The 18,879-nt window shown below is 42.4% G+C and overlaps 1 protein-coding gene across 1 annotated transcript in view; it reads left to right on the forward strand.

The window, feature by feature from the left end:
- ADAMTS17 (ADAM metallopeptidase with thrombospondin type 1 motif 17) overlaps positions 1-18,879 on the forward strand; it is a 191,965-nt gene that overhangs the window by 129,458 nt on the left and 43,628 nt on the right. Inside the window, exon 15 of the mRNA XM_075159828.1 lies at positions 4,250-4,370. Coding sequence (XP_075015929.1) covers positions 4,250-4,370 — 121 coding nt within the window. The remainder of the gene's footprint in view (positions 1-4,249; positions 4,371-18,879) is intronic.

Here is an 18,879-nt window from a genome sequence, read left to right on the forward strand (position 1 = left end):
TGTGTATTCAGAAGAGAAGAGGACTTTTCCTACGCTGGAGCCAGCAATGACTGAAGATGGAAATACCACCCAACAAGCAGTATTTTCAGATTTTTAATTATAAAAATGAGAAGAAGTGGGAGGGAGAGAAGGAAGGGTGGACTGAGATATCAGCTCAGAGAGAATGAATTTCAGGCCTTTGGCTCAGCAAACGTGCAGCTACCTGCCAATTTAAAGGTCAATGGATAGTTCCAAAACATGGTGTCAGAACCTGCCTGGGTTGAAGATCATTAAGAAACCTGTGGATATAGTTGTCACTGTCCATCTGAGGACTTGAAGCCCTGAAAGACTATCTTTAAGTTTCTTGCCAGCACTCCCATGTTTTAATATGGGCAAGGGACTTTGGCTTTGGTTAAAATTTGCTTCCTCCGTGTCCAATTGATGCTGTTAATAGCAGTACTGCAGCACTGCAGGCTTTCAACAGCTAGTACAGGCAGGAGGTGGAGCTCCTGGGTGGTGTCAACATCAGTCCCTTTGCCAAAGTTATGGATATCACTGTCCAAGTCCATGTTGAATGGTACAGGGAAGCTCCAAGAATCCAAGAACAGGGCTGACAGTGGCGAATGCTCCCACAGACTACTAAACAGATGGTGGTTACACCAGGCTGGCTTTTTACTTTTTATTCTTCCTTCTGAACACAGACGAGCTCCAAGCGCCCTGCTCACTCCTTAATGGATCATCTTGGTAAGAACAGAACGCTGCTTCCCTTCTCACCAGTCCATTCAAGACTGATGGAATTGAAAGTATCCAGCTATTGCTGGATGGACTGGTCCATGGACTCAGTCTGCTCACCTGCAGGATAACTCTTGGGTCAGAAAACACACAGAATGTTATTTATAAGGTCTTTCTTCAAAATGTAGAGCTTCCCCTTTCTGCTTCTTAATTAAAAAAATCACCTTACCTTGGTTGGTGTGCTGGACTATACAGGAAGCAGCGCAAAACAAGTTAGAGACGGTAAAGATCAAATAACTCCCTTGAACTATTTGGGTTTTAACGGATTGTTTCTGCACTATGAAGACTTGACTTCTGAGCATGGGATTTTCCCTTTGCATATAGTTAATTAAGCCCTCACTTTTTTGAAAGCTTTCTGCAGGTTGAGGACAGGTCTATCTATTTTAACAATTGACAGTATAATACATATAGCATACAGCATAATGTCAGTGGGAAACTGGTGATGTACAGACTCAATAGATCTTCCCCCCGGTCTGGTGGGGCTCAGGCATAAGCCTCTGGCCCCCATTCTGGAATCTCGGGGGCTTTCTCACCTTGGAAAAAGCTGGACATATCTCTCAATTAACAGTCCAAGGACTGCTGGCAGATTCTTTCCTCCCAGGAAGGGTGATGCTCACTGTGATTTGCTTCCTCACCCTTCCAGCCTTGTCTCTTCCCCTTTGCACTTGTTTTAAGAGTGGCAGTATTCTCAATGTGGGGAGTTTTCAAAGAGTCTGAGTGACCAAGGTGGTCACTGCAATGTGTTTCTAAGTGACTTTGCAGCTTTTGGAATCCACTGTCAAATCTTAACAAAAGCTGTTTCATTATGTACTGTTATTAAATACAGTTCTACTTGGGAAATGATTGGAAGACTTGGGGAGGGGGAAATGGGCTCTAATGTTTATGTAGACAAGAGTATTGTGCTTCCAAGGTTTTTTTCCCCCATAAAGTAGCAAGAACGCACCAATTTTCATCTTGAAGCCAAGAAAGAAAACTGTTTTGTTCTCTTAAAGATTTTTCTTTTTAAGAAGCCATTTTCCGGCCCAAATCTGATGGGGGCTTTAATCCCCAAGCCCTGGATTGAAGCGAAAGTCTGCCCTGTGGATGGGAGGGATGGTGCCATTGAAGGGAAGGCTGCAAGGGCCATTCCCAGTTCCTCCACTCACAGGGAATTAGGGTGAAGATGAAAGGTAAAAAACAGCAAAGGTTTTGGGAGGTATATTTGTGATTTCAGTGGGTGCTCTTTCCATGCCTTCAGAAGGGGTCTCTCAAGTCAAAGTGTGTCAGTGACCTAGTAAATGTGGGAGAAAATGGCTTGTCTGGAACCCCAGTGTCAGAAGACAGGGGTCTTATTCTTTCAGAGGCTTTGCTGGCTTGCAGTGGTTTACATTATCTGGGAAACTACAGCATAAATGCAAAGCATGTGATTGCTAACTCCCCATTCTTTGCCTGCCTCCATTATAGTCCTACAGACTCCTCATGTAGCGCTGGGAATAAGTGTGGTTCAACACTCATTATATTCCCTTTATTCATTTGTGTGCTCACATAGTGCTAATAACAATGCAGTACAATAAAAGATAGCACTAGAGTCTTAAATTAAATGCAGCCTTTCCAGTATCTCAGCAGGGTGGCAGGCAGGCATATATTTCCAGCTGCCTTTCAGCAACCCCATTAATAAATCATATTTATTTTCCTGAAGGAGAACTGCTGGGACATCCTTCTGTTTTGGGGGCAGAATCACATTCAATATCCCAAAATTATTTGTTGGACATGGGTGTGAAGTTCAGACTTGAGAATTGCAACTGAGGAACTCCATGGTCTTCCTCCTACCTTCCTTTAACTCCCATTTATACGGGTTTTTTCCTGTCGTTCTCATCCACCAACTTACATGCTGTTCTAGTTAATGAGCAGCATTTCCCTTGTATGTGTTTAGGATGATCATTCTTTCTCAGCATGTGTCTGTCTCTGATGATTTACCGAGACAAACACTGCATCAGAACACGTCTGAATGCTGGCAGTCTTTGATCCCTGTAATACATCTGGACTTAGGCAGTGGCCAGTGTCTTCTGAAACAAGGGGAACGTTTGAGTTCAGGTCCAAATCACATTGCTTACACGCAGACAGTCTCAGATAAACAGCCCAAGTTCTCTTAATATTTCCCTGCTTATCCTATTTTTCAAAATGTTTGTTGTTTTGATTGTTCCCTAAGATATCTCTCCAACTTTCCTCTGGCTTTATTATATGAAGGCAAAGAATGGAGAGACCCAACAGCCTTATTCAAATAAGTGTTATTAGTGACAGTCCTGCTAACTCATTTGCCAAGAAACTGTTTATCTACAGAGAATAAATCTTGAACCTATTTTTAATAGTAGAATCTCTGCTAATAACTTGCATAATGACAACTCTTATTTCAGTAGAAATTTATGTTTTAAGAGTGAATTGCTGATCATTTTGAGGGTCTTACATGGACAGAAAACAATTTACATCAACTAATGACAAGAAGTCTTATCAATCTCAAGATCTACAAATGTGCAGTGGTCACCATCATAACCTGTAAATGGTTTGTGAATAAGGAAGATTACCATGACAACCTCTATAGCTACAGGGAGTACTGTAACTATTCTAGTAATACCTGTCTGTGCAAGCAAAGCTGCAGATTTTTATTGGAAAAAGTTTAGGTAGGTATAGAAAATCATGCAAATACCATTTAAAATGAAGCTTTAGGTGAAATTGTTAGATTTTTTTTTTTTTTTTTACAATTGAATGTCTAAGCTTAATTCAGTGCAAGCATATGGAAAATTTCGTATTTGTGTAAGCCATCTTATGGTACGGATTGGCCAAATATGAACCTGACCTGCTTCCACTGAAGTACTTTTGCATTGCAGGTGTCTTGAGCTATTTGATTAATGAGGTCTTTTTCAGGTATTGCAAAAGTGTCATCAGAACTGAATGTTACACTCCCTGTTAAGATCCAAATCCAAAGCTGAGCTCATTCAGTGAGCAGAACTGGAACTTGTAACAGCACTCTGAATTTTTGTGTGGTGAAGGGCTATGACCAGGATTCTGGTTACTTGGGTTAATTTTCTTTTAGGAAGTCACATTTTTCTCTTCTCTAAACTAAGTATCACAGTAGTGGTCCATTTTTCTGAGATGTCTTTGAGCTCCTCAGATGGAAATTGCTATACAAACATGAAACATTGTTTTAATCTGTTGTGTTTGAAGGAAGTTAGAGTGGATTAGTATGAAATCTATGGTGATATCTGGAATAATTAGTGTTTGTGAAACTTTCTTCAGTTAAATCTTCTGAATCAAAGTTCACACTCTTAGTGTTAGAGAAGGGGGTTGCTGAATAACCAACTCAACACTGTTCCCCTGATTCACAGTGTTCTCTTCCCGATCAGGCTTTCAGTCAGATGTCTATTTTAGTCTTGACCTCAATGTTTAGAGATATTTTAACTTTGCAAACAAAATAATGGGGACCTCTGGTTGTTGTCATTAGAAAATTGGCTGCGATGGAATCATTGGCTCAGCTGCCAAAGAGGATCGCTGTGGAATCTGCAGTGGTGATGGCAAAACCTGTAAAGTGGTGAAAGGCGACTTCAACCACACCAAGGGGATGGGTGAGTAACCCTCAGCAGCATTTTAGGGGACTGGAGGTTCTCTTAACTACTTGAGGAGAGTTAAAGAGTGGTAGTCATAGCTCTTCTTCTTGGATAGCATTGGACTCATCTGCTCTAGTAAACACATAAGAAACACAGAACAAAACCCAACTCAATTCAAATGTGATATTCTGTCTGCTTCTTATTCAGTTGCCCACATACCAGCCATTGCCTCTGTCTGAAATTCAGAATGAAGTTGTGTTTCTCATTTTGAATGCTACCAGTGCTGTTGATTTTAAATAAGAGACAAAATCACAGTATCTTTTCCAGTGGGAGGGAAGTCTGATTTCAGCACCATCTTTGACCTCTTTGAGAGCTCAGAATGATGCATGTTGCATGTTGCAGATGATTCATGTTGTAATCAGGATATCTTAGCTAAATGAAAGAGCACTCCCCTCTGAATATTTTTACTGATTCCCTGCCAGCAATAGTATCCAGTATAGCATACAAGAACTTCCAGTCAGACTTAAGACTTTCCCCTCTCTTGTTAAACATTAATGTATATACAGCTTGGTGTTTGAATTAGTCTTTGTTCCAGAGTTTCTGTATTGCGCTTCTGAGAAACCTGTTATCACACGTCCTAATCAGGCAAAGGGAGGGAAAGCCAGATTCAGGACTTGTAAGCTGCTCCAAGAGGAAGGAATTGTCCAGAAAAAATTATTTCACGTTCAGGGAATACAGAATTGCCATTTTTGTATGGAGAAATACATTCAACATGTGCTACTCCAGGACTGAGTTCAGCAAAGTACATAAAGATTCCTTTTAAGCACACACTTCAATTCTGTTTAGTTACTAAAGCAGCACCAGTGCATAGCCACTTCCTTGAATCAAGCTCTCAGCGCTGAAGTCTGAGGCTCTGATTTTGTTCATTGACCTTTTCCTCTGCACCCTCTCCTCCTTATCTGTAGAGCCAGCTGTGATCTCCTCTGTCACCTCTTCTGAGATGCAGGTAGGATCTCCCACCTCCACCACATCTTTCTGGAGCACGTTTGTGCTGTAGCATTGATAGGCCAACCTGTTGAATGATTTCCTGCATTATTGCCTTTGACTCTTTTGTCCCAGTTATTTTCCACCTACTTATGTCAAGGCATTTGCATTTGATGAAAATGGTGGGAAAAGTTTCTCATTTCCGTTGAAAAAAACTATTCTCCATTTCTGTAGCGGATGTTACAGCTGTTCATGAACTTCTTAATTGCTCCTGAAGAGTAACTATCTTTTATCTTTTCCAATGAGACTACGAAACATCTTGTGCAGATAAATAAGAAATTTCTGGGTCACTGCCAGGAGGATGCACCCGTTTCCAACTAGACAGACTGCTTGAGGGTGGTAACTTTACAAGGCTGTAGGAACAGAACAGTTTCAGCCTTAACTGGTTGTCTGGCTGCCAGGACACTACGGGAGGCTTTCACCTGCAGTGCCCTGTAACCTGATAAGAAGAGATGGCTGACTAATCATGGTCAGTGTTCAAGCATTTATTGATCCTTGTTCTTTGCTGATCATCTCAGAAGCACAAACCTGTCAAAATGTTCCTTTGTCAGTGCAATGTTTCCACCTTTACCCATCTCATGTAATCTATAAGATAATTGTTTTTACAGTTATAATCTCATAAACATTTATTAGATGTTTTGATTTATTAAGTTTAAAGGGAATTAAATTTTATGTGGGAATAGTTTTAAAAAGTTACATCCATGATATGCCGAACAAAATCATCTTTGCTTTTTTTTTTAAATTATGCTCCTTTAATGAGCATCCTAACCTACTAAAATGGAAAGAATATGTACAGTCTTTTAATCATACACTGTTCATGTTTTCCTGCTTTTGGATTTTTTTTATGTTAGACACTGAAAACAGACTTGTTGGTTTCACTTACGATTCCCAGGCCTGATTCTGCAAACATTTTATGCATCGTGAGTTACTCCCATCAATTTCTATTCATATACTGCTGTTATGTAGAATCAGGTCCTCACGTTAACTTACTGAATCTCATGCAGTAGGCAAAGCTCCAGGATTGGGTCTGAGGTGTCACAAGTGAACATGAGATTACTCAAGAAAAAAATTGGCCTTTTTTCTTTAAATTGACATTTAAGCAAATATGTACAAAAATCTGACAAAAGTTGGGGCAAAGGAGAATACACAACATGACTACAGTAACAGATTCAGGGTTTGGATATGTAAATGATTGCACAGGTCAGTGGCAAATCCCCACAAACTTGCTGCGATCTAAGTCAAGGCCAACACACTGAGCCAAATAAGCTGATTTATTATTTCAGAAGAGAATAGACTTCAAACATCAAGACATTGATTGTTTTGGAGTGGTATCTGTTTCGGGAATTGCAGCTGCAACCTTTGGGCCAGATCCTCAGCTGCTCTGCACGTGGGACTCCTTTGACTGCGGGATTGGTCCCCATATGTCCTGTGATTGCAAATTATGTTGTCAAGGCCTATTAACTGAACTAAATCCATGCCAACTCCTTTCTGTTTCTTAGTAACCAATAGTCATTGTAAGAAGGTTTCGACATGTGTGATGGCAAAGGCAAAGGCTATTCCCAAGTGTTTCTCGTGTAAGATACTTGAATGCTGTTTGCAGTGTCAGTGGGTGTTGGTGACATCCTTTGGTGTTGGTTCTTTGTCTTCTTTTGGTTGGATTAGATGGGGAGATTGGTATCAAAAGCCATGGATAAACTTCAAGCCCTTTTACTATTTAGCTTGGTTTGTCAAAGGTATCGAGTACAGATCCTTTCCTTTTAGAAAACGTATCTGCATGAAAGAAAGCCAAATTTTCATTAACCAAGTAAAAAGAACTGGGCCTATTTCTTTTTTTTCCAACCTTAATGTCACAGATGAGGTTCTGCTACCCTGGTGGGGCATGATGGTGAAACATTCAAAGTGCCTCATAGGAGGTCCAGCAGTTCAGATCTTGCCACCTGTGATCCAGCTGTAAATGGATTCCATTTCTCTTTTGGGGAGGAGGTCAAAAGCCTTTATTTGCGATGCTAAACATCACATACATTTGTGTGCAGCTGGCTGCCTCCAATAGGCCAACTGAAAGCACTGTTTAGACTGAGGTTTACTTTTGACTGGCAGCATGCCCTGTACCTATTTCTACAAAATAATTTTTCAAAAACAAACACAGACTTGTTCTGAAGACCATCTCTATCTCCCTGCCACTGTACAGGGGGCCTAGATATAAAGGCCAGCTCTTTGGCTCCTATCTGTTGGGTAGCTGATTTATCACTGATGACTTCTGTCCAGAATCCAAGGCTGTGCCTGTAATGTTCAGAGACCTGAGTTGAGAATGAGACCTGCATCTGTCTCTCTTGATTTTTCTCAGACATATCAAGATTTTCATTGCTGCCTTTTGCTTGTGATCCAAAAGAAGGGTCACAGATATTTGGATTTTTTTAATGGCATAATAAGGTGAGATATGCCAATTGTTGTAACTATCATTTTGGGAAATGAAGAGTGTATCTTTGCTAGCAATTTTTCTTTTTAAGATGGTGAAAAAGCAGGCTTTTTATTGTGTACGTTACTTGTCCAGCACGTATGTAAAAGAAAGAAAGGATATTTGAATAGTGGTGCTGTAGTGCTGGCTAAGAGCATCTTTAGCCAACATAAGAAACTTTTTGTCGATAGGGTGTACATCTAAATTATGAGAAAATAGAGCCCTAAGGCTGACTCTGGGATGTCTTACAAGGGTTTAAGCAGAACATGCAAGTTAGAAATCCTGGCAACCAATTTCACAGCAATAGTAGGAGGCTTTGAAATCTATCCATGGCTCCCCAGTGAAATGATTTTCTTCCATTGAGCTATCCCATGGCTGGAAGTGGACGGGTGCCGATGGAGGAATTAGTCTCAAGCTAGTAGCAAGTGAGAATCATCACAACTATTCAGAAAATGGACATGTAGTTACCACTGGACATATTTCCACTCCACTGCAACACCTAGCATTCAGCAAAAGTTGCAAGGTGGGAAGGGTCATGGAAATTGAGATGCCCAGCTGGTACTTATCCCTAAAATATTAAGGAAGCTGTACTGGCCATGACCAGCAGGTAGGCAGGGCAGTCTGATTTCCTTGGCTTCTACCTTGAGGTCTTTGTTCAAAGCACTTTTAGGAAGTTTGATAATAGGATGAGCACTGTTGACTTTCTCACACCTAATTTTCGTGTGTGTGCAGGGATAAGATATGAAGTGCCCAAAGATCGGTACTTTCAGCCATGGGATAATTTTTCCTTTACCTCGGAGTCTGTCTTTCATTGCAATGTGAACCAGAAGAACAGTTTTGTAGTAGATCAGTGATATTCCGAAGTTCATACTAGACTTTCTGTTCTTTCTGGGAATAATAATAATGGCTAACAATGGATTTTCCTGTGTGAGCTGCTTTCCTTTTGCAAATCTCTCCAGCATTTAAATGAAGACACAGTAGCCACTGTTCACATATTAATCTCCTTGATGACAAAGCCACCTCTTTGTTCTGGTGTCTCTCCTAATACGAATTACACCATATAATTTGTATCTAGGATTTGCTTCAATCACAGTCTTACATTCCTGAGACACTGATGTAATGCAAATTATCCAGAAAGATTGGTGTGTGCCAAAGTAACTGTTCCCAAGGTGGAGTATACTACGTACAGCACTATAAATTATCAAATAATGAAGTTCTCCTGTTGTACTTTCAAAGCTTCATCTTAACAGGCTGATTTATGGATAAAATTACTAGAAATACTGCCTGATAGTTGCCAAATCTCATCAGTCTTTAACCAGTTCCTCATTTAAAGCAGAACTTTAAGCCCAACCTTGCAAACCCCTGCATTGCAGACAATTATCCTAAGACCTAACAGATCTTTGAGAGTCCTTGACTCGGGGCCAACTCTGAGACTTTTTTTGGTCTTACTAGCTGACACTTGATAATCTTTCTGGCAATCTGCAGTTACAGTTTGCTTAATAAAATGTGCCTGGAAAACAATGGAGGTGTTTTCTGGTGCAATTATCTCAAAGATCAGGAATATTCTGTGACCAGAAGCCTCACATTAGCTTTAAAGATCAGACATATGGTGGTAGTGATCTGAGTTTGTACCTGTGGCAAATTTGCATGGATGTTTTGTAGTCTGTTTGCAATAGGATTTGACCACTAACTCAAACAATATTGCTGGAAATAATGAATGAGAGTGTCAAGACACTCCTGGTGGGACATGCCCAAGAATTCTGCTTCATCTCTGAAAGGACAGGTCAGATCCATACAACTGCAACGTGGTTCGCAGTTCACTAACAGAAGTCTGAAGGTCAGCAGTCAGGTTTGTGCCACATGATCTCAGTGAGTTAGCACAGTATGTTTCTTCTTATTCAGGAGCTGTGAATACAACCCCCCAAAGCCATCAATCAGGATTAGAAATTACATGAGGAGAAAAATCTGGTATAAGACCAAACTAAACAGTCTCCAGAACTAATACGCTATTAATAGCTTACACTCCACTATTTACCATTGTGAAAAGTAACATAAAAGTCAACTTTTCCACGTGGTGTTTCTCTCATGGCACAGTGTTGAAACGAGAGCGTATTTATGGCACTAGCTGAACCTCAAGCATGGCTCCACAGCTTGCTCACCTCTAAAGCAGTGTGACACACTCCTGGCTGCTGCTAGGTCAGGGGATGGATCCCAAGTTCACTGAAGTTAGTGAGTGGCTTTCCACTAAATTCTGTGTAACTTTGTATCCAACCCCTGCATGATTTAGCTCTAGGCATTTCTATCTGGCATGTGATTTAAAAAAAAAAAAAAAGTAAATAGTACCCCAGTAGGTACATTAAATTACCTGAAACTTGGGCATGTTCCAAACTGACTTCCTATGTTCAGGTGTGTCATAGGGCCTATTTCCCCATGACGGACTGTCATTAATCACACCTTTGCTGTGTGCTCATGTCTGGTGGTAATTGTTGGTCGGGTTTATACGCAGATGCATGGGGTGAGGATGTTTGATTTCTGAAACACCCTGTTTTGACTCTGATTTGGTATCTCAGCTGATGAAAAACCAACTCCTGGCAATGTCTAGAATAAAATCCAACATCTGTTTGCTTTGATTTCATAACAGATTTCAGTATTGCCTTAAAAAAATTGACCTGGAAATAATGATTTTTCCTAGTGAAACCCACTCTGTAATAGCGGATGGGAGAGCCACTGCTCTGGCTTCTGTACACAGCCATGGTTTGCAGCTCTGCTCTCCCTCTTTCTGTTTTTCCTGCAAGGGATGACTGACTGTTTCTGAGATATCCTGAGTAAGGGAGAAATAGGTAAGGAGGAACAAGTGCAAAAAGAACTGAGCTGAAGGGTCAAATGGAAAGTGTCATTCAGATACCATGATCAGGGAAAGAGGGAGTGTGTCTAGCCCCGATCAGCTATCCACCCAATGCACCTCATGAAACCCAAGAGCTCAAGCCGTATTCATAGCACAACAAAGGGGGTTGGCACTCTGCTGGTTCAGACAGATAGAAATGAATCCACAGTCTGAGACCCAAAATCCCCACCGGTCTCACTCCATGTCATAGCGGTAACAGAATCACTTAGTCCTGAGATGCACAAGGCTGTCAGCATCCTCCTTTGAGCCCCCCGGTATCAGTGTAGCAGAAGCATGGCCATTGAGCTGCATTTACCCCTAAAATAGCTCCCCAAACATTGCTGAATGCTAGAGGAGTCACTATTCCTTATGCCAGCACTTCTCCAACCCATTGCTCTAGACTGCCCTTGATTTCCATAAAGGCAGGACTGACACAGAACAGTTTCACACAGCCCTTTAAAGCAAAAAAAGGGATGAGGGAACATACAGGATAAGCTACTTAACATCTAAAAGAAAGGGGAGAGCAATAACCCAAAAACCAGTGCCAAGTTATACACTGCAAAGTAAACTGGGTGGCCAATTAGAAGGAATCAAGTCATGGTTGTGATGAGATTAGTGTCATTTACAGGGGCCTGATTCAGAGTCCAATGAAGCCAGTGGAAAAACTCTGCCTGGCTCCCAGACCTTTGAAATGGGCCATAATGTTCCTCAGCTTTATAGTTTAAAGGCACCACTTCCACCCCATGGAACAAGTCCGTAACTCCACATGGCTCCGTGGTGGGGGAAAATAGGCTACATTTCCTTGTAGCTCCTAATTATTCTTACTGTTATTCTGTTAGTCAAAAGTGGTGTAATTGTGTCGTATTGCTGGTTGTTGAAGGAAGCATGAAAAGGCCAAGAGAGTTTCAGAAAGATAAAAACCAAGAGAATTCTATAAGAATATGATGGGGCACTGTAAAAATTTCCCTACCATGTCAGATGCTCAGATGGTCTAATTTGGCATATGCATCTGCTGGCAGCATTTAGAGGTGACTGGTGGTCAGTCCTTGAGAAACTTCCAGCTCTGTTGTTGCATTAAATCTGAGCTGTGGAGTTCTGTTTAGCAGCCCGATGCAAGGAGACCGTTCCATTATATCCTCCAGAATTTTTGTATAAAGCTGAAGTGTAAGTGAAAACAAATTCTTTCCCCCCCGTTGTCCCACTAATTCGTGCTGTTCAGTTTTAGCATCGTCAAAGTGTTTTGTGGAAGTGAGTCCTTTCTGACACTGATCACAGCCTCGAGCAGGGTTTTTTTTGGAGGGGGAAGCAGGAGCATCTATTGGAAACTTCATCTCAAATCACAGATGTCTGTTCTGTGATGTGCAGTGTTGCTCCTGACAGTGACACTTTGCATCAGCTCAGGAACAGTCCTCATGCATCCCTGTCAGAACTGCAGGAGAGCCAGGGTGATTCAAAGGGAGCAAATCTAATTAGGCCCAAGCACAAGCCTTAAGTCACAACTAAGCAGCACACGTGCATTTCACAGCAGTGAAACTTGGCTGCCAATGCAGGGATCTGCCAACCTGGGCAGGAGTTGATTTTTTCATGGTGAGATTCTGAATGATTGATGCCTTGGCTGTCTGTGGCATGCTCTCATCCGTCTGCTCTTTTGTTGCCATAGGTTACATCGAAGCAGCTGTGATCCCTGCAGGTGCCCGGCGGATCAGAGTGGTTGAGGATAAACCTGCTCACAGTTTTCTGGGTAAAAAGACAAAAGAAAAAAATGTTTTGATTCAAAACTCAGCTCTGTTTTCTGTTAAAATGACCCTTCTTTAAATGACCTGTAAGATGACAGGTTTGTTGTTGCCAGGAAGTGGCTGTTGATTTCATTCTTGCTGCAATCTCTCTCTGCTTTCGTGGCTTGGTTTCATAATGTTTGCTTGATGTGATATTATGTGACACTTACAGGCCCTGTGCAACCTGCAAGGGCTACAGAATACTTCTATATAGACAGAAGAGTTCCTGAACAGAACTTGGCACTGGGTTAACATAGCTGCCAGGAGCACACAACACTTTGAGAGGGAGTGGGAAGGAGAACAGTGCTTTTAGAGAAAGGAATGGCAGAGATACAGATAGGAAGGCGCCCAGTTCAGACTGGAGCAGAGGAAGGACAGGGCAGCTGATATCCCCCAATAACCTGACCATGAGGTTGCCTGCACCATTTCCTGCAGCAGCAGGTTGTCACTTGATGCTATATCCAAGACCTGATACTGCACTCTGAGATGGGTTAGCTGCAGCCCCTAGTCCATTTGCCTCTATTTTCTCAGGCCAAACAATTTGTTTAATCCTCTTCTCATTTCTATTTCTGCATTCCTTTTGAGGGGAACAGCCTTCCTCTCCTCTTTTCCCTGTTGGAAACAAAGTTTTAGACATAAGTGATGGGTCAGATTTGTATATGAGGTTGTTGTAGGGCAGAGCCTGTCAGCGAATTTGTTGTCCAGTTACTAATCGCTTAGATTAAAGATTAGAAGAGTATTTGTAAGATGCAACCAGTCAGCTACAATATATATCTGTCAGTCTGGTCTTCTGCCTCTTCTCTCCAATGTTAGGGGTGTTTCTTTTTGTGTCATTACTGTGCAATAGATGAAGGGCTTTATCTCCCATCTACTTCTAGGGAGACCAAGTCATAGAAATGCTAATGCCCCATAGTCCTGAATTCACACAGGAAGCCTGTGGCAGAGCAGGGAGTTGAAGGAAAATTGTCCAAAGCCCAAAAGAACACCTAGCACATTGAAACATCCTTTGCACACTCAGAGCTGCATGGCCACACATAAATGGGGGGAATTCTTCTGTTTTTCTTAAGTTCTTTATGCTGTGTGGGAAAACAAAAGGATAAGAGAAAATTCCAAACTTCCTCCTTTGTTCAGTGAACTTTTACAGCTTGTAGGTCCCTGCATTGTCAACCTAAGCTCTTCTTGCTGTTGATGAGCTTATTAACACGATTTTTGTCCTTCCATATCAAACAGTGTTTCAGCCCTTCCACACGCTGATATCCTCATTGCAGTGGTTAGAGCAGATGCATGTTCCAGCTGTCCCTTAGCCTGGGAAGTATTAGGTACTGTTTTCACTTGTGCATGTTCTGGTTCTCTCAAACTGAGCTTCTCAGAACAGAGACACTGCAAGGTTTTCAGGTAGAAAAGCACTCTGAAAGATGGAATTGCTTCCAGAGATATATCAAGCCTGTGGTAGGAACTCTAAGAGTATTATGAAGCTTGTTGCTCTCTGTTTTGTGGAAGGGGAAACTGAGGTGTTGCAACTTGCTTGTGGCTATGCAGAGAGTCAGTAGCAAAGCTCAGACTAGGACCCTTGGTTTCTGATTTCCATGTCTTTTGCTTATAATCCTCCATCTCCGCAGCCAAAAGGAGACGTTAATATCCAGTACTGGGATATAGGATGCCGCTGAAAACATTTACATAGTGATTGTGTCTTATGAGTTCAGGTCTAGTGCCATTGGTTTTATGTCTTGAGATGCTACCAAAGTTGGCAATATCACTGGGAAAGATGCTTTTGTTCTCTGTCTTTCATTCCAGATTCAGGGGGAAGAAAGAGGGCAAATCATGTCATTCAGCTGCCCTTAGGTCAAAAGCATTGGCATTTGTGCCACTTCTTGGTAGGAAGCACATATCACTACTGCTAGTATTTCCACTAATGCTGCAGCCAGCTTGCTGGGAGAGGATTACGCCTACACGTAAGATGCTTGACATAGCAAAGCACTGGTGGAACAATGAAAGCCAGTGTTTCCTTTGGTTTTGCAAATACTCTGCCTTCTGGAAGCCATCCTTTTTGTTTGTCTTGGTGGGATTTGCACAGGGTATTTGTCCAGGGCTTGGGCTTTGGCAGATAGCTGCAGCACTGAGAGTCTTATGTGGAGCTAGTGACTGCCCTTCATAGTGACCACATAACCTTGACTAAAGCAGATATTTCCCCACTGGGTGGTGAAGATTAGGATTGTGTATATTTGAGAGCAGAACTTTGGCCCTGTGTACATCACATAAAGATAGATAAAAATCTGGCTATTTTAAAGCTTCTGAATGCTTTTAGCTCTTTGGTTCATGGTCAGGAGCCAGGAGAACCTCTCTAAGCTTTCCAGGGTTTTCTCTTTCAAGGAATGCTGGACACAAAGAAAAGATACCCAATGCCTTGCTAACCTAAGTTGAAGAACAGCAGCAGGTGTGTTCCAATAGGACAAAAAAGATGACCAAGAAAACAAAATCCAATCACTCTGATAGGCCTCGTAATGCATTGTAAATCCAGGTCTGAGTATGGAAGGATTTTCTATTTCAATTACACTGACAAAGTTGAGTCCAATCAGGTCCTATTTCCACTCAGAACCGGGTACAGCACTTTGGAAATGAGCCCAGCATAATTTGGAATCATTATTCCATGTGCTGGGAGCAGTGCCTGAAGAATTTCCCTCCACCTACAGGCAACCCACGCTGGCTGCCTTGGCTGGCTGTAACGCTTAAAAACCACCTTGAACAGGAAATGCCTCGGCAGTTTGTGTCCACAGGCTGGGAAGCAAGCTGAAGGGACCCAAGGTGGAAATAAAGATCTGACTAGATGCCAGGTTTAGAAATAGATTGGTCAGTTCCTGTCTTCCAGCCAACAAGAAAAAAAGAAGTTACGGGGTTGTTGCTGGGGTTCCTTTTTCTTTTGCTCTTCTACTGTACAACTTTGAGCCAGAAAAAGCTTAGAGATGTAACAGGGGATTCTTGTTACTGCCTAAATGCACCCACAATGGGGAGAAGAGAAAGGGCTGTGCTTTGTTGCCCTATTTGAGACATAGGGTCCCAGGAGAACTGCAGCCAGCAGTCCAAGGCAGAATAAATCCTGTGGGTGCTAGCTTAAATCAGTGAGGACTGTTTGGCAAAAAGGGCGCACAACTGCTTTCCTGTTTGGGCTTTTCCACCACAGTCAGACACGTTTTGTCCGGGAAGACTGTGTATATCCTGGTCTCCTCAGCTCCTGCCACTGAGCTCTCAGGGAGGTTGGGAAAGTGTTCTTTGTTGCATGCTTTGCTTACTCTCTAAAATGGCAGTAAAGATACTTGCTGTCTTGCAAAGTGCTTCTTCAATGCTTGGATGAAAAGCACAGCATTCAGTAAGAGCAAAAGGCCCTATTCATCCTGAATTTAGTACTATCACGTAGGCAGAGCCAGGCCTGCAAGAGTTGTGTGTTACAAACGCCATTGGAGAAAAAGCAGTACCTAGTGTCTGAGAGACATGGGGGTTCTATAGCTGCAGCATTGATCCCTACTGATGGGGCACTTGCATGCAATGAAGACCAAAAACACTTTGGCCCAAATACTCTGCTGAGTCTCCAGTGTAATTCCTGCAATTCTCAAGGAGCACCTTTGGGAACAGGGCTGTTTCCAAACTCTCCGTCTCCTCAACCACTAAGAGAGCAATGCCTGCAGCAATCAGAATCAAACCTTTCCCAGAAGAGAGGTCCACAAAGATTAAACATTTTGTTTTTCCTCAGCAAGCTATCTTCCTTTGATGATGGGCTGGAACCAAAGCATAGTTTTAGTCATTCAAGCTCTTATATGCTGTTTTGAGCATGTGCCGTGATATCTTTACGAGTCAGCCATACTGCATGGAGATAGTTTTATCTCATCCACAGCTTTGATTAGTCATGTTCACAGCTCCTCAAGGCCAGTGTGATGGCTGCTTTGATCTGCCTGGAAGCCACTAGGCTTTGGCAGAGGAAAGCAATTCTGCTTCAGAATTCTCTCTGAAGTTTGCAGAAGGTACTTTGTAGATCGAGGAACAAAGCAGGAAGAGAATTAAGGCGCAGACAGAGTTATATTGCTGTAGCATGCAAATACCAGGACATCACCATACCCCTAGTCTATGTGCCAAAGAGAACTTTCCTCAGAAAAAACATTCCCCCACATACATCCCACTCCTCCTGGGGAAACCATACCTACAGTTTCCCTTCACCCTGATTTTGGAGCCTCTAATGGGACCATGAGAGCTGTCAGGAAGGTTGTGTGCAGCAGGACAGAAGGATGTCTCACCTTTCTCCAGTAACTCTCCAGGATGCAGATTCTCAGAAAGACACACACAAACGCAGAGGACATTGCGACCTCCACCTGCTCCAGACTTCCCCAGAGGTTAGACACTACAAATGATGCTCAGTTGGTAAATTGAATGTGCCCTGAAATATTCTTGGACACTGAGGCCAGTGGTCATGGAGCATCTTGTGTATGGGCTTTCAGGCCCCAGTGAAGGGGGGCTGCCTGCATATTGCTTCTTGGGAAGGAATCCTGGAAAGTCCTGGATCCTGAGCCACGCTGGGAGTTGTTTGGGAGAATTCAAGTTGACCTGGGCCATAAGGTATGCTAGGGACCACTTTAACAACATAGAGGTTCCCAGGTGCCTGGGAACATGTCTGTGCATTGTACGTGGAATAGTCTAAAAATAGGTTTCCACTGTGAGACGGTGTCCTATGCTGGAATCACTTCAGGTATCTCCTCTTACCTTCGGCAGACCCTCTGGGATCTGTGGAGCCAGGCACTTGTCCTGTTGAGCCAAATAGATCAATTTTTCAGGAAACCCCCTGAAGAGAAATCTAACAGGGATTGCCTTCCTCTTAAACCTCATTTGAGGAAGGGATGAGCTGGCCCCTCATTTCTTGAGGGAACCTTCATTGTAATAGCTATATAAAAGATGTCAGACATGGCCAACTAGAATGAAAGAAAAGTCTATGTAGAATAGCCCGGTATCACTACAAACACTCCCACAGTACATTAGACCCAACTGGTAAGTCATCTGTGTTGTGCAATTGACAAGAAGTCCAGTTCCTTGTCTCCTATTAGGCAATTATATATAGCCTAAGCACACCTAGAAGAGTTTGCTGGCTATGGGGACTTGATCCAAAGACATGACAATGGGAGATTTTCCTGTCGACTTGAAAAGGCTTTAAATCAGCTCCTCTTACCTTCTTGCAACACACTCAGTTAAGTGAAAGCCAAGGTTGTGTTTTTTACTGGGAGAGAGTAAAATAGGCAGGAAATGCTGGAGGTTAAGAAAACATCTTGTTAAAGGCTTAGCCAAAAGACACAGTTAACCTTGAACTAAGGAAGGCCAGTAACACACGGGCTATTCTGTCAGTCTGATGTCAGGGCAAATTTGATCATGGTGCATGGATCTCCACAAAGGGGCTTGTGACTTTCTCTCTGTTAGAACAGGGTCTGCCAGTTTTTTCTTCCCTCAATGCATCACACAGACATCTGAATACTGTGCTTCCATTCTAGTGTAGAAACCACAAAATCCCTAAATCAACTTGCACTGACGAGTCAAGAGTAATGTGATATCCTTATGGCTGGAGTTGTCTGTCAGTGTTTGAAGGGTATCAGTGATGCTGATGCAATAGGTTATGCTGGAAGAAAGGACATGTTACTCCGAGTAGCTTTTCTTCTCAATATTCATCTTACAGGGCTTCTTTCTGCAGTAGAGCTTTCTTCGTTGTCCTTGCTGATGCATAGAGGCACTTTCTGACAGGACGGATGTGATCCCAGAGTATCTGACCTTACGCGTGTGTGTCCAGCTCATGGACTCTGAAAGGAGGGTGGTGTGGCAGGCTGTTCCTTGCCTGCTGATGTTTTTTATTTGTGGCCTGGTTCCCATCAAACCCAGGGGTAGATCGTATCTCACCTGCAAAGAAGGGCATCAGGAAGTATCCTGACCATAAGCTCTGCTTATTTCTGATGCTGGAGCTTTATAATGTCTGTCTGGTTTTTTAACTCGCAAAAAAGTCTCTGGAGTAATTTAGAACAACCTAAGGGCCACTCTAAATTGTGCCTGTAGGTAGTGCTTGCAGGTTGGAGTATTCTGCCCTCCAGGCTTGAGCACAAGGGGGTATTAAGCTGATCTGCCAAGTTCACATTCTGTCCACTGACCAGTCTCTGGTTTGTAACTTGACTTCTCTTTGCAACTATGAACAAGCTAAATGTTAACTTGTTCAATGTTTGCATTATGGAGCACACACAAACTCAGGCAAAGTTTTATTTTGCACTTGCAAATCCTCATGTGTGTATCAACACAGAGATTTGATTGATCTTTTTCTCAAGGAAAGTTTAAGAAAATACAGTTTCAAAAGCT

Source organism: Calonectris borealis, chromosome 11, assembly GCF_964195595.1.
Source record: "Calonectris borealis chromosome 11, bCalBor7.hap1.2, whole genome shotgun sequence".
NCBI lineage: Eukaryota > Metazoa > Chordata > Aves > Procellariiformes > Procellariidae > Calonectris > Calonectris borealis.